At 40.1% G+C, this 15,886-nt stretch overlaps 1 protein-coding gene and 1 long non-coding RNA gene across 2 annotated transcripts; both read left to right on the top strand.

The window, feature by feature from the left end:
* The first annotated feature begins 483 nt into the window (after positions 1-483).
* pmchl (pro-melanin-concentrating hormone, like) lies at positions 484-891 on the top strand. The gene has a single exon (XM_076079913.1). The coding sequence runs from the start codon at positions 484-486 to the stop codon at positions 889-891; it is 408 nt and encodes a 135-aa protein (XP_075936028.1).
* A 2,309-nt stretch (positions 892-3,200) lies between these two features.
* On the top strand, positions 3,201-4,497 carry LOC142935414 (uncharacterized). Its single transcript, XR_012947855.1, has 3 exons — positions 3,201-3,287; positions 3,935-4,097; positions 4,264-4,497. It is a non-coding gene; the product is annotated as an uncharacterized LOC142935414 (long non-coding RNA).
* Positions 4,498-15,886: the final 11,389 nt, after the last annotated feature.

Genomic DNA, 15,886 nt, shown 5'->3' with positions numbered 1-15,886 from the left:
GTTTGCTTCTTTTTTTTTTTGCACTAATCCAAAATTAAATCCCATATTGAACAATGCCCTGAGAGGAGGGCTCTTATCACTGAGTATCTGACAGCACAAAGAGCTTCACGGGTTAGTAATCCCTCCTCGTTGTTTTAAAGGGCAGTCATTTTGGATTAATGTTTTTCTTGGTGTCACCTGCTCAAAGAATTCCCACTGTTTCATCGTCTGGAGTCTGTTATCAGTCACCACGTTGGAGATGATTTTAATTAACTTTCCGCCAAAACAACACTCTTGAGCACTGCAAGACTTCTACCCAACTGCCTTGCTTTCAACTAATTTCCTGAGCACAACAGGAGAAGCAATGATCCAATGAATCCAGCTTGTCCGAAATGATATAAAAGAGGACGATACGATGTCTGGGTCAGTACAACGAAGCAAAGAGCACTGGAAAGGAACCCATCCTCGAAGCCAACGCTTTGCACCTCCTGGAAGACCTTCACCATGAGACAGTCACTCATGTCCGTCATCTTCGCCGCAGCACTGTTATTCGAGTGCTATGCTCTGTCAGTGGCGTTGCCTATGGGCAAGACTGACGACGGCTCCTTGGAGCAGGATACTTTGGTCTCGCTGCTGAGCAACGAGGCATCAGAAAACGCCCTGGGCGACGCAGACCTGGCCACGGCGGGCAAAACCAGAGGGCCGAGGGTAATCGTCATCGCCGATCCAAGCCTGTGGAGGGACCTGCGGGTGCTGCACAGCGGACTGTCCGTCTACAAGCGGAGAGCTGACGACAACGGCCAGATCATCGAGCACAGAGACGCCGGCCAGGACCTGAGCATCCCCATTCTGAGGAGGGACACGATGAGGTGCATGGTGGGACGGGTGTATCGGCCATGCTGGGAAGTCTAGGACAGTTTGCTCTGCTCGTCCAGGCACCAAAACACCGGACGACCACCACATCCTTTCCTGCCTCACACTGAGTTGCAACATAATCCAAAAATCTATGTATCTATATTTAAATTATTGCAAATCTGATAATTAAAACTACTGAATTCTGCCTTATGTCTTGTGCATGTTTGGTATCTGTCTCACTACTTAACTCTTAAAACTGGGATGAGGGTTACAGTTCGACTTTCAGATCTGTTCATAAATGATGGCATAAAATAACTGGTTTGATAGTTATAGCACGCAACAGAATTGCCATTGTTACTTTTCAGTTTGTGTACGGATTAGATAAGATACAATATGTTAATGAGCTTTAGAGGTACTGGTAGGTTAACTGTTGGGCTTTGGAAAGACTTAGGCTAGCTGTTTCCCTCTGCCTCCAGTCTTAATGCTAAGCTAGGCTAATCACCTCCAGGCTTCAGCTCAATACTTAACACAGACATGAAAGTGGTATCGATCTTCTCATCTAACACTGACAAGAAAGCCAAAATGTTGAACTACTTCTTTAAAACTCGAAACTAGACACCGGAGAATGGAAGTAAGAGGGCACATTCCACAATAAACATTCTTAATGTGTTCCTGCAGTAGCACCTCAAACAGCTGAAATAGTTGCAGTAACAGGCTTCTTTTGGACCGCATTGTAGGTCTGGTTTACCAAAAAACATCTGCAATGGGAGGAGTCACCTTGATAACACCTATGACTCACCCAATTTCAGCAGTTCCCATAAAATTACAGACTTTTTACACACACGAGTTTGTTACATCAGATCCTGCATACTGGTAAATGACTATTTTCTTACATATGCTGGTGACTTCTCGCCTGTAGAACAGAGGCGGACTCTCGGAAGAGTATTTCCAACCATACAAGAGCTCATCAGAGCATCAGGCTGAATGATTTCCTAAGCTTTGCAGATGTGACCGGCCCTCATCAAGCAGAGGCAGGGTTTGATAGAAAATGACCTTTCAATCAATCAGGAAGCTTCCTGATGTCCGATAAACATCAATTACAGATGATTTGGCTCATTATAACTTCCGTGGCTTCTGCCTTGCCAAATATAGCTGATAATGAAGATCCACAGATTCAAACACAGACCTCTTTCTGCACAGTTTATTGAGCAATGAGGGTTTGATAACCTGTTGTATTATTACCTATCAATGAAGTTGTTTTCCGACCTGTTGATGTATTAGCAGGACAAAAAAATTTGGTGAAAAGATGATTGCACACTATCTCGTTTCCGTCCTTTGTGACACCAGAGAAGAGAGTTATATGTACACTGTAACCAATTGCTGTTAATTTACAGCCAATTTCTAACAGTAATCAACTGTATTAATGTAATACGGTTTTGTACTGTAGTCTGCAATGCATTGTGGGCTGGCCCATTTGAAGCAACTGCACAAAGGCCCTAAACAGTATCCTAATGTTTTAAATTACAGTACACTACAGTATTTTTTGGAAATCTGCAGTTTTTCCAGAGGAGGACTGACTTCAGAGGACATGTGCTACACATCAACAAGACGTCCTGCTTCATCTGCATCAATCCAGTTGTGTCTCTACAAATTAGACGGTAATTAAAAACAATATTATTTTCCTCTCTGTATGTTATTCATACAGGTAACGTAGCATTACCGAAAATAAGGTTTGAAATCAAACTGATGCTCTGCAAGCTGTCTAGCTAGCCAGTCTATGATTCTAAAATGTCACTTATCAATGAGGTTGAGATTTGAATAGCTCAAACATTTGTATTCACATGCATTTTAGAGTCACCGTTTAATCAAATGCTAACCGTTTAATTTCTTAAGACTGGTAGCAGTTGTTGCTAGCTAGCTAGCTAGCTGATAGCCTTTTGTCCCTTGTTAATAGCTTCAAATGCCACAAAGAAACAAAGAAACTTGAAGGTGGGAATGGTTAGGGGATCATTTAAAGTAGAAAGGTGGTTTATTTTCCTCCTTAAAAACCATATGGTATTCATAATATGGGTGTCTTTGTCTGTTCCCTACAGGTGTCTGCCACCACAGCTGATGTTGAGACAACCCTCACTCTACCTGCAAGTCCTCGCCTGATACTGCCTGGTATGCATGTCATTGGTAGACATATTACACATTAGATTGGCCATTGTTTTTTGAATTTACAGATGTTTACTCAAGGTGAGAGGCATTCTGATGTTGCTATTACTTGAAGTTTCAGGTGGAACAGGGCAAGTCACTACTGGACGCTGGATGATCACCCTTGAGGGCCGTGTTATAGCTGAGAGCATCACACCAACTTTCTTGATGGGACTTGCTGCTGTGTTTGTGATTTACTATACATTCAACCTTCAATACCAAGAAGAGGCGGCCTGTACTCTAGAATTCATTCAGAGGTAAGACTCATTTAATTTCCTTGTCGTCATTATAGTATTTTTTTGGACAATTACTATTCTTGAAACCTTAATAGCCACAAATCATTACTTTGCACAGTTAAAAAGATAGTTTGGATTCTTTAGCAGAAGATGGTATTAGTTACTTACCGGTATTTACACAGACATTAACTCAGCAGAAGATTGGTCAGGTACCAAAAACATTTCAAGCCACAACACACACAAAAAAAACATGAAGCATTCATACCTATATTAAGATAATTCTGCTGCTTGATGCTCCTGTCCGATCTCTCTGTATCTTAAAAATATTTTCTTTGTTGAATTACGTCAGATTATTACTATGCAGTGGAGCCAATTCTCATATCACGCTGCCTATGAGCTTTATTAGAGGCGTAATATGTGAACTGGCTCCAGTGCGAAGTAATACTGCCAGTCACTGGCAATTTTCAACAAATAATATAGTTCCAAGATATAGAAAGGTCTAATACGAAAATCCAGCACCGGAATTACACAAAATACCTCATGACATCAGAACTGGTTAGTAACTCATACCACCTTATGTTAGAAAATTGAAACTACCCCTTTAAGACTACAAAGTGTTCCTAATAGTTTTTCATTCCGTCTCTGATTTTACACTATTGTGATTTTAGGCGCTTCATTGGTATTAATCCAGAGAGAGGAACAAAGGCCATTCGGGGCAAGGTTGTCTCCAAGAAGACGGGTGTGATCGTCCAGAAGAAGTCTACCACCGTCAATACACACGTCTCCTCACTACTGAAGAACCTCCTGGACTTTGAATGGGACTTCATATAGGTCAGTAAACTCTCTCTCGTCTCTCACTCTCTCACTCCATATGTTGTTTTGACATACTGACACTTTGGTATTATCAGCTACATAAGCGTTGATTGGACGTTGTTATTGTACATTCCTGACTCAAGAGTTATTTTGATTAATTATTTTGTTTGTTGTTGTTTTACAGTGGCAACACTGGAATGTATCTATGGAGACGAACAACCACCAGCAAGGTGATGGCCATTTCTACCTGACCCAGAAGATTCCTCTATAAATAAGGACTGTCCACAACCACCCAGACTTTTCTTCATGCACCTACCTCACAGGACTCTTAAGAGGTAAAGCACAAGCCTACCTTCACTTTATTTTTTTCAAGATGTTGATATTGATGTATATTTTCTAAATGGTCTTAATGCTAATTTTCAAAATGTCCTGACTGATTAACTTTTAAAATGTTGTTCATATTATAGTTAGTATAGTTTACAAATGTTGCTGATTATGCATATCTTCGAAATGTTCTTACTGATGTATATTTTACAGACAGTAGAGAATGCATTGCAGTACATTTAGATATTGTCACTATTTGAAACTACTTTTTGAGAGAACATCAACGTATCTCAAATTATTCTTTATAGGTTATTTCTTTTGTATTAGTTACCTTGGTATTCAACTATTTAATTTAAAACTTATGTCTCAATTGTTTTCAAGTCGTTGACATGCAATTTAGGAATTCAAATGTATTGCCATTGTTTCAGGCAGACATGGCAGTTTTTAATTTGCTACTAAAAAATCTCTTTGGCTTGTTTCGCTGCCAAACAAGCTGGGTCGTCCAAGTGTTTTATTTTGGTTATTATTATTTTTTACACCAGCGATATTTATGTTGACACTGTCCTGTTAAATAAAAGTTTGTTTGATTTATATCCTTTCTAAGTCGTTTATTGCTTATGTTGCATAATTTACATGATAATGCAGATGTCTGTTGCCCACAGAAAAATAAAGTTGTAATGTTAATTGCATTGCAGATTGATATTTTAGATATTCTAAGCTGTTAAATTGAGTTATTGTATTATCAATGTTGCCAGTATACAGTAAACACTGAGAATTTAAAGTAATATAACTCCTTAATCAGAATGTTACTTCAAATAATCACTGAAAAATACTGCATTTTTACTGTAATAGACTGAAATATTTCAACAGTATGACTACTGTAGAATTACAGTATGTTCCTGGCGTCTCTGCTGCCAGCATTTTACTGTAAATTGAAAAAAATACAGAAACACACTGTATTATAATTTTACAGTAATAGGCTGTTAAGTATTTCACGGTATGAATACTGTAGAATTACAGTACATTGCTGGCGTCTCTGCTGCCAGTATTATACTGTAGATTGAAAAAAATACAGAAATATACTGTATTCTACTTTTACAGTACTATGCTGTTATGCCATTTCACGGTATGAGTACTGTAGAATAACAGTAAAGAGCTGGCGTCTCTGCTGCCAGCACTTTACTGTTATTTAACAGAGAAATTTGTTACAGTGTAGGGTTGGGTATCGTTTGGTTTTTTCCGATACCGGTGCTAAAACGATACTTTTAAAACGATACCGGTGCCTAAACGGTGCCTGAACCGATACTTTTTTCTTCAAATTGAACAATATATTAACTGTTAAATTATACTATAAATATAAATAAATACAAAACACTTGGCTTCAAACTACAGCTTCAAACTTTTTAACTTCAAACTATGAACAATATATTAACTGTTAACAGTTTACAGTATACTTAAATAAATATAGATAAACACACACACACACACTCTGTACACACACTACAGCTTCAAACTTCAGCAATTATTTTGCAGAAATATGAGCATATACAGGTGCTGGTCATATAATTAGAATATCATCAAAAAGTTGATTTATTTCACTAATTCCATTCAAAAAGTGAAACTTGTCTATTATATTCATTCATTACACACAGACTGATATATTTCAAATGTTTATTTATTTTAATTTCGATGATTATAACTGACAACTAAGGAAAATCCCAAATTCAGTATCTCAGAAAATTTGAATATTGTGAAAAGGTTCAATATTGAAGACACCCGGTGCCACACTCTAATCAGCTAATTAACTCAAAACACCTGCAAAGGCTTTTAAATGGTCTCTCAGTCTAGTTCTGTAGGCTACACAATCATGGGGAAGACTGCTGACTTGACAGTTGTCCAAAACACGACCATTGACACTTTGCACAAGGAGGGCAAGACACAAAAGGTCATTGCAAAAGAGGCTGGCTGTTCACAGAGCTCTGTGTCCAAGCACATTAATAGAGAGGCGAAGGGAAGGAAAAGATGTGGTAGAAAAAAGTGTACAAGCAATAGGGATAACCGCACCCTGGAGAGGATTGTGAAACAAAACCGATTCAAAAATGTGGGGGAGATTCAGAAAGAGTGGACTGCAGCTGGAGTCAGTGCTTCAAGAACCACTACGCACAGACGTATGCAAGACATGGGTTTCAGCTGTCGCATTCCTTGTGTCAAGCCACTCTTGAACAACAGACAGCGTCAGAAGCATCTCGCCTGGGCTAAAGACAAAAAGGACTGGACTGCTGCTGAGTGGTCCAAAGTTATGTTCTCTGATGAAAGTAAATTTTGCATTTCCTTTGGAAATCAGGGTCCCAGAGTCTGGAGGAAGAGAGGAGAGACACACAATCCACGTTGCTTGAGGTCCAGTGTAAAGTTTCCACAGTCAGTGATGGTTTGGGGTGCCATGTCATCTGCTGGTGTTGGTCCACTGTGTTTTCTGAGGTCCAAGGTCAACGCAGCCGTATACCAGGAAGATTTAGAGCACTTCATGCTTCCTGCTGCTGTTAACTGTTAACTGTTAACAGTTTACAGTATACTTAAATAAATATAGATAAACACACACACACACTCTGTACACACACTACAGCTTCAAACTTCAGCAATTATTTTGCAGAAATATGAGCATATACAGTATGTGAGGTTCAGTTGGGACTTGTGAATACTTGCGGTGGCTCAGTCAACATTCCTCACAGAATACAGAGTGAGAGCAGAAAAGAGGATGTTTTTTCTGGGAATGTCGGCACCTTTTAGGTATTTGGGAGTAAGGGTGCAGTTGGAAAAAAATTTGGCTGAAGACAAAGGTTTATACAGCATGTAAAAAATGTAATTTCTACTCATGATGGTTTTGCCTAAGACAGAAGAACAGGATGTCTGTTCGCCGTGTGCTAGTGATGCTAGTGGTGCATCTCTAGAGATGGCAAAGGTGGTTAGTTGGTCTGTCAGTTCAACACGTCTCTCCAGATGGAAATATCTCCACAGCTATTCCCGTCTTCAAATTTTGCACAGACTTCATGGTCCCCAGATGATGAATCCTACTGACTTTGGTAAACCCTGACTAGTCCTCTAGCGCCACCATCAGGTTGACATTTTTGATTTTGAGTAAAATACCTGTACAAAATGTCATCAAATAGTTGTCCAGACCTTCTTGGTCCCCATAGGACGAATTGTAATAGTTTTCTTTTAACACCATTAGCAGGTCCACTAAAGCCTCACAGAGCTGCTAGTTTGGCTGAAGACTCTTTGCATTGTTTTATTGTGGATGAATGTTTTTACTAGGCTTTACAAACACTGATGAATCTGAAAGGGCAATTAATGAGTCATATTGCCGGGAAGATAAACTAATGTAGCGTAAACTGCAGTATTTCCAACAGATAGAAATTCCTACCGCAGTGTGTATTTTCCTGTTTGACATCCGTGTTCTACAACTTTTTGTCATATTGCGTCAAGTCCTTGGCATTAAATACAAAAGACTTTCCCTTTAAAATTATGACAAATTACAAGGAGAGCCTTTTGGCATTTACTGTACTTACCTCATAATAATAAGCAATCCAGATAAAGGTTTTATGGGAAGGTGTTTCGCTTTACCGATAACTATGGAGAGCAACATCTGGAAACGGTTAAACGAGAGGCTGTGCAACTGTTTTGTTAATCAGTTGGTAAGGATATGAGGGTTTTAATTTAACTTACCATGAGTTATCAATCTGACAAATCTGGAATACCTTGAGATATTTCTCAAGAGCTTTTTTGATATTATAGTATAGTATATTTCACTGTTTACAAATAACCACATTTTAATCATTGAGCGACAAATAAAACAACGATGAGCATGATACTTGTATGCTATTCTACAATAAAGTGTGGTGTAATAATGGCTGTAGAAAAATGCAATAATTGCTGTGAATTGGGTTTATAATTTCAATGGTCTTTCTGTTTATTTCTCCTTCTCAATCAGTAGAGAAGATTTTATATTTCTTTTTTCCAGAACTAAATATAATACTGCTGCTACGATAATACCAAAACTGCATAACTCCACATCCATAAACCAAAATGACTTTACCGGCCCTGTTTACTTGTCACTAAATGGCATCAAATACATGTGTGATATATTGTTAAAAGCAATTGCAAAGCAGAGCAGAGATTTGTCCCTTCCTAAGCGAACAGCATCAACGGCAATAATCTGCGTCACCAAAAAATACTGTCAAGATAAACAGAAAAGATTAACTTGACTGTGTTCCTTATGTATTGCTTGAAAGGTGACCTTTTCTTCAGTGTCTTTGTTGTCTTTTTAATTTTTGAGTTAAGGTCTCCATACCAACAACTACAGGTAAAATATGAATGTAAACTTTACATTAAACCTCTAATTATTACATAACCACAGCAAAAGCCTTTATCAAGGTAATTCATTATTGTACTTTCCCATTTTTTTGTCTTGCACTTAATAATACTAAATGCTTGGCTCAAAATTGCTCCAGTGCACGTTGTATCTTCTGCAGGGGAGGCATTGTAAGGCTCGCTTTCCTTGCCTGTCGTTTCTTCTGGAAGAATAGCACTATTAATAGCTGAGGACCAGCAGGAGAAACGTTTGCTATCCACTGAAACTGTCTTCAGCTTAAAAGGGTGGAAAGCACGGCTTGTCTGTCTGCTTCATGCTACACACACTACCGCGTCCCCTTTCCCTCGGAATAATTCCACTTAAGACGATAAGGCTCTTAAGAAGCCTTTGGACAGTTGAACTCAGGGAATGGAAGTTTAATGAGCTTCTTGAGTGGCGATTTGCAAGAAAGAATTAAACTTGCAGCTTTTCTGTAAAACAAATGCACAAAAAAAATTGGAATCGGTGATCGCAGAGGCATACTGTGAATGTAGAGTCCACTTTCATACATGGTGTAACACAACGTACAGGCAGGATGAACAACATCCTATAGATGTGCCTGTGATTAATGCATCAGAGTTAAAGTCAAGGACCCAAATCAACAGGAGCAAGATTTCACGTGTTATGAAATGTGAGAAAGTCATGATTAATTGCAAGCATGGTTACAGCAAGGTAACCTATACTTTGGATTACAAAAGACAAATTAGCACATAATCAACAGGAGCCTACTGTGGCACCAAAAGCCACTTAACCAAAGTGTTGGCTTGACGAAACCCAGAACACCGTCCATGGCTTTCCATAACAAGACGCTGAGTAAATGGATGTTGTTGACTGTCTTTCTGGCTGCTTTACTGTGACGTTCATCCATCATTGTGTAACGTACTTGGCAATAAACGGCTCTAATTCTGATTCTGAAATACTGTTCTAGACCTTCTTGTATGAAGTCTATGGTCCAGACACCAGCAGAAGCAACCGTGTCTAAAGGTCCAGGGTTGAGTTTGAATAAATAAATAAGAAAAATGGAACATGAGGCATATAAAAAAAGAAAAAGAAAGATAAATTATGGCACATCTTTTGAATCTTGCTCAGCTCCTGATGTGGCTCTCTGATGCAGAATTCGTGTTATTTTACCATTACAGAGGAGAGCAGGGAAGGTTTCAACATGCTAATGTTTTGGACAGAGAGGCTACTCAAGCTGTGGCAACGTATGCCTGCAATTGTCTGAAATGGTTGAAACAGCTGACGCAGTGAAAGGAGGTGAACACATGAAGGCTAATTATAGCAGGAAAGAAGTCATCTGTGTATGGTTCCTGCACATTTTTGTTTGTTCAACAGGGCTCGTTTTGCACAGTTGATAACAAATGGCTTTCACTCTCAATGGGGTGCCTTGGAGAGAAAAAGAACATCTGGAACCCATTATTTGGACAAGTGATTATTCTGTCTGGGCTGTTAAGATAAAAATCAGTGCATTGTTTTACCAAATTGCAACTGCACTATATTTTTTATTTATGTCCCTGAGACATTAAGTCAAGCTTACTTATTTCTTACTTCAGTTGAGTTCGTAATCTTGATCACATATATGAAGATGCATCGTGTGATTTATGACAACAAGGATGCAGAAGTTTTAGATCATGTAAAATTGTATCAGTACTTACTTGACGGGACATTAAACCAACATTTTGGTTACATCTCCTTGTCCAGCAAGAGGTCACCACGGAAATAATATTGGGTCTTTAGAATTCACAGACATAGAATTAAACATTTACCTTTGTTATACAAATTGTTATAGCAAACTATTCCATTATTACACATCTTTAGACACAGAGTAACACGAGAATCCCGTCTAAGAACAGGCGCTGGCTTTGGTGGCTGCACCAGCATCTGTACAACAATGCATTTCCACACCATTGATTCTGTCTATCAGCTCCTCCTTTCCAACAGTAAACACTTCCTGTATGTATTTCACATTAAAAAGCAAACCAGTTAGGGGTTATTTTAAAAGGTAGATGCTCTTGCTGTTTTGGTCTTTTTTTCCTGATGAATTTCTTTAGAATTCGATAAATAATTAAGAGCTTAAAGATTTTGCAATTGGTGCCAAAAATCTCAGCCCAAACACAGTCGACCCTTGTCAGATCTATGTGGCAGGTCACAGTAAAAAACTGTGGTCATTGTAGTGTTTTCTGCCTCTGCCGCACCTTATGATCCCTGAGGAGGACATACACTTTCTCCTTCCATAGAAGGTGAAAGCACAGAGGACAGGGTTCGGTCAGACCACAGGGACTCCCAGACTGAGAGGGAGTCAGCTTTTAGCCTGAGGATGGTTGTGCAGCGAAAACACTTGAGGCCAACACGAAGTGATTTGTTGATCATATGTTTCAGGTTTCCAGTCCGACCATAGTGTGGCTCTAGACCTCTGGACATGATTGTACATATTCCCACTTATATAATGATTGAAATACATGCATTGAGGTATACAAGTACAAAGAAAACCTCACACACATGCATATGTTTTCCAGATTTAAAAAAAGAGCATTATAGCATCCTTATAAAAACAATCATCAGGTCTTGAAAATTTGTTTTTAAAGGTAGATTTTTTTTTTAATAAACACCATGCACAGATTGGTACACAGAAATACAATCAATGTATCTATTGTCCTTTATTTCTTAAATAAACATGTGATTGAGAACACGTTTTATATAGACATCTAGAAGATAAAAGGCATAAATTGGCACTTATGTTTCACAGTGAGTTATACTTTATTTATAGACCTCATTTTTTAGAAAAGCTGTATTTGATCAGATAGTGTTCATTCTATTTCAGGGTGAACATCTGCTCGACCATCTGTCTCAAGTCGTAAGCATCGTACTTAATCTCTCGATTTATTGCATTGTGTGCATTGATTATGATTGTCTCTATGTGACTGAAACCTGATACTGAAATGTAATTAGGTCCATCTCAACCCTTTGTTCCATAATATGATCAGTCTCGCAGTTTGGTCAACCAGTTACATGACATCTGGCGCCAAAGGGCTCTCCGATGTCCGGTGCTAATTGAATTCCTTTTAGTCGGTTGTAATTATCAGTGTAACAGCTCAACATGTTAGAGCCTGACAAGCTGTTAATCACCAAAGGCCAAAAGAAGCTCCGATGATTTTAAAGAATCACGGCTGGAGCAAGATGTTTGAATGCTCAATCTTTCAGTAATCTATGCAGCTTTAGATGGACTGCACTTACAGAGGTAGCCCTTTTCTACCAGGACAAAGGGCTTCATTATGTCTCTCATTCACACACCAGTGGCACCTCCACCGCCATGCAAGGCTCAGTCCTGCCTCTCAGGAGCAATATGGGGTTCAGTGTGGAGGTGTTCATTACATTTACGAGCAAATCTTTGACACTGCAGCATCATTGTCACTGAATGAATCAGTACCTTTTAACGGTGGAGCTGCTCTGATTGGTGGAGAGCACCATTGTCAGCTCAGCTATTACATTCGCTACAATGCGTTACTTCCTCATTACCAGTTGTGACAGCGTGTTGCTTGTTTTCACCTTTTGAGTGTGTGTGTGTGTGTGTGTGTGTGTGTCATCATGCAATTTATGTCTGTGGACAGATTTTGTCACTGTGATAGGGTCACCACCGCGCAAGAAGCTAATTTTTACTGGTGTATAGTTGGGATCAAAATGAAGGCTGAGGGTAACGAGTATTATTACACATGCCACAGGCACAATATTTTAACCATGGCGAGCTTAAAATCAACAAAACTAGTCTAAAATGAAGAAAATCTGAAGCGATTGCATGAGAGTCTATGGAGCAGAGCGGGATACTGATGCTGCGCTATGATTGGCCCGTATTTTTATTTCCTGGGCGGGAATTAGCGAAGGATCAATTAACAAACGCATGCTAACACACTAAACTAACATGGTCAACATTTTATGATATGTTAGCATTTTGCTCAAAGCATCGCTGTTATTACGCTAGCAGAAATCAGGACTTTGTCCGTGGGGTATTTTAAACAGTTGAGACCTTGATAACATTTCTGACTTATTCCCACTGTGCCTTCATTTGTTCATTCTGAATCAAGCACTGCATTCAAACACAGATTTTAAATTTGCGATGTCCCTGTTTGCCCAGGACGTCCATCCTTCATCCTTGCTTGACTATCCCACAGCTATCAGAGCAAAGACACACCCGATGTTTGCCTGTGCAAGTGATTTGAAGACCTTTCCTTGCTTCATGAAGCCCTTTGCCCAGAGGACATAGAGTGACAGGGAGATAGAGAAAGAAAGATGACTCTTGGCAACAGGGTTTCTTTCTTCTCTCTGACTGTGTTGGTTTTCCGCTGCGTTTTAATGTTTTTGCTGGGCATTCAACGCGCTGAACTTCCCAGAAATGAGACAGAAGCAGACCGGCCGTAGAGCGGAAATACCTCACACTACGCTAGAAGCATGCATGGCCTATTTCATGTGCTTTTAAATTTCGATCAGAGGCAAGGCATAGCCTGTATTTTGACTGTATTGTCCAAGTTAAATAACCTTTCTTGTCTTTCATTTCCATAGCCTCTCACAAGGGTTCCCTGAGTTCACAAAGTCACAAGAAGCAGTACAGTGGGAATATGTTTTTAGTCAAGTGGTATACATGGAGGTTGTTATAAAGCAGAATCTCGTCAATACAACTTGTCGGAAAAGGTGAATAAGCAGTCGTCCTCCTGGTGAGATCGGATAATGGCTGTATTTGCTGCTTGTGTACGACAAACAAACGGTCAGTTGAATCTGTTAAATCAGGCTTTCCTCCCCTTTACCTTTTCTCACATTTCACACAGTGGTGTTTTCACTCAGAAGCTTGTCAGCCAGAACAACGCGTAAAATAGTGGTTGCATTTTACTGTGGATCACTTCAATCTGAATTTCCATATAATTTCTCTCCTGGCAGTCTGTCAGTATCAGACTGATGAAAACCACCGGTTGTGGGGAGGATGGTTTGTAATCTCTGTCAGCGGTTCATCCATCAAAACGCTTGTGCTTTTTTAATCTTGTGTGGGTTTTGAGAAATGTTTCCTGACATACAGTAAGAGGTGTGAGAGATGTGTTCATCCTGCAGAGCCAATCATGTTACACTTTGTCATGTAATCTGTGGTGTTTGCTGTGGAGGCAAACTTTTGCTCCCTGACTTCAGCCCTCAAAGGAATAGTTCAACATTACAGAACACGGGTTGTTGTAGTGGTCATTGAGGAGGTTCAACGGGTCCTGGTCTACTAGAGGGCAATAAGGAGGTTCAGTGGGACCTTTAGGTCGTTTGTGTGGTCCCCTGGTGCAAACCAAAAGCCATTGGGTTAAAGTTGCGATTCCAGGTTAGTGACACTTTTCATGTAATACCACCTGAATGCGAGCACAGTGCTCTGCATGTGTGCCTGAAAATTATGCCCAATGCCTTCTAAGCCAATTTTCAACACCCTATTTATTTCAGATTTTCTGATTTCCCATGGGCCCCTCCTGACTGGTTCTTGGTCCCCCGTTGTGCCTGCTCATTTAAAAAATCCTGGAATTGTCCCTGGTTCTAAGCGCCATGTCGGAAGTTGTAGTCGCTTGTAGGGGTCCCTTAGGCGGTTGAATACCTATGGGGGCTACATGACAGCACTCTCCACCACTGTCATCAAAACACGAAATGAGGGAATAACTTTTGGAAGAAGAGTTCTTCCCTCCAGTAGAGTTTCTGAATCTATGACAAGCAGCACTATAGCTGTTCCGGAGGCTAATAGCTATGACACCTGCTGTTGGTTTTTCCTTTTATTCGTCACCCATCTCCATCTGTACTTTTACGGCTTGGTTATATAGTATTGAAGTAGGGCTTCTCTTTCTTGTCAAATGTGTCTCTCAATTTGTGTCAGTTCAGCTGCTTCTATTCTCCCTCCGCAGTCATTGGTCATTATGAGCCGTGGTTACATAAGCTTGTATTCACAGACAGCGTTCCCTCATGAGCCGTGTTGGTGAGGTGACCTGCAGAGGCAGAGCACTCGTCTGCTCAGAAAGACCCTTCCGGCAGAGCTGTGGTCCTCCTCTCCACAGCTGACTCCATCATTCAGTCCCAGGTGCCCTTGACTGGCTCCATGGGGCCGGGTGACATCATCGTCACCCCCCCATCCCCCGCTTCCCCCGCTGTCTCTAATGGAGGCCCGGAGCTGGTGGGGGGCATTGTGAATAATTTAGGAGCTCTGGTGCACTTTATAACCTGGCCTGCAAGGCTAGCCGGGACATCCACCCTAAATGCATTAGTATAATAGTTGGGGAGGAAACTAGCTCTTATTGACTGATACAATCAATAGCTGTGCTTCTGTTCACTGTTGAGTCCCTGGAGGTTGCTGTGTGTGTGGGATGATTGGTCAAACTACGAGAAAACACTCCTGAGAACGACAAAAAAGTAACAATTAAACTTTGAGGAAAATCAGTTTGTCCCTGATTCTTGGCGGAATGAAGCAGCTGATAATAATTGGAGCTATTTCATTCATTCATTTCTTGACGTTGCTGACTGAGGAGTCATCTGCAACAATCAGAAACATAATTTCCCCACGGCAAGGCAGAGAAGCTCCACAGAATACATGCACCATGTCTGAGGTGACTAATTTCAACAAAGAAAGAGCTCTATAATCAATTGAATTCAGTGTGACAGGAGAGTGACTTGACAAATGACGTAATTATCCGTAGCTTCTTGAGTGGGATGAGAGTCCTCCTCATCAGGAGGAGGAGCTCACCTTCATGAGGTGAAAGCTGATGGAAAAAATGACTCCACTCTAATTTACCAAAGTGCTTTCACAGCACTGTAGACACTACACCGAGAACACACTGTTGGTAACACTGTAGAAAGAAAAAAGAAAAGAAAAAGAGTTGCAACTTGGGAAACCGCTTAAATATCTTTTTTGTTTTATGTGGATAAACCTTCAAAACAGCAATAAGTGTTATTAAACACCCTTCTGCATTTTTAGCTACACTGGTGGCGTTGATGGCGATGTCAGCCTGTTGGTTGGTCCCCCACTTTGGTCCAGATTGAAATATCCCAACAGCAATTCAATGGTTTGCCTGGAAAT

Source organism: Anarhichas minor, unplaced genomic scaffold, assembly GCF_050575085.1.
Source record: "Anarhichas minor isolate MPS153535 unplaced genomic scaffold, ASM5057508v1 ptg000073l, whole genome shotgun sequence".
In the NCBI taxonomy this organism is placed as follows: domain Eukaryota; kingdom Metazoa; phylum Chordata; class Actinopteri; order Perciformes; family Anarhichadidae; genus Anarhichas; species Anarhichas minor.
The sequence above is the reverse complement of the archived record's forward strand: the minus strand, read 5'-3'. Positions and strand labels throughout refer to the sequence as shown.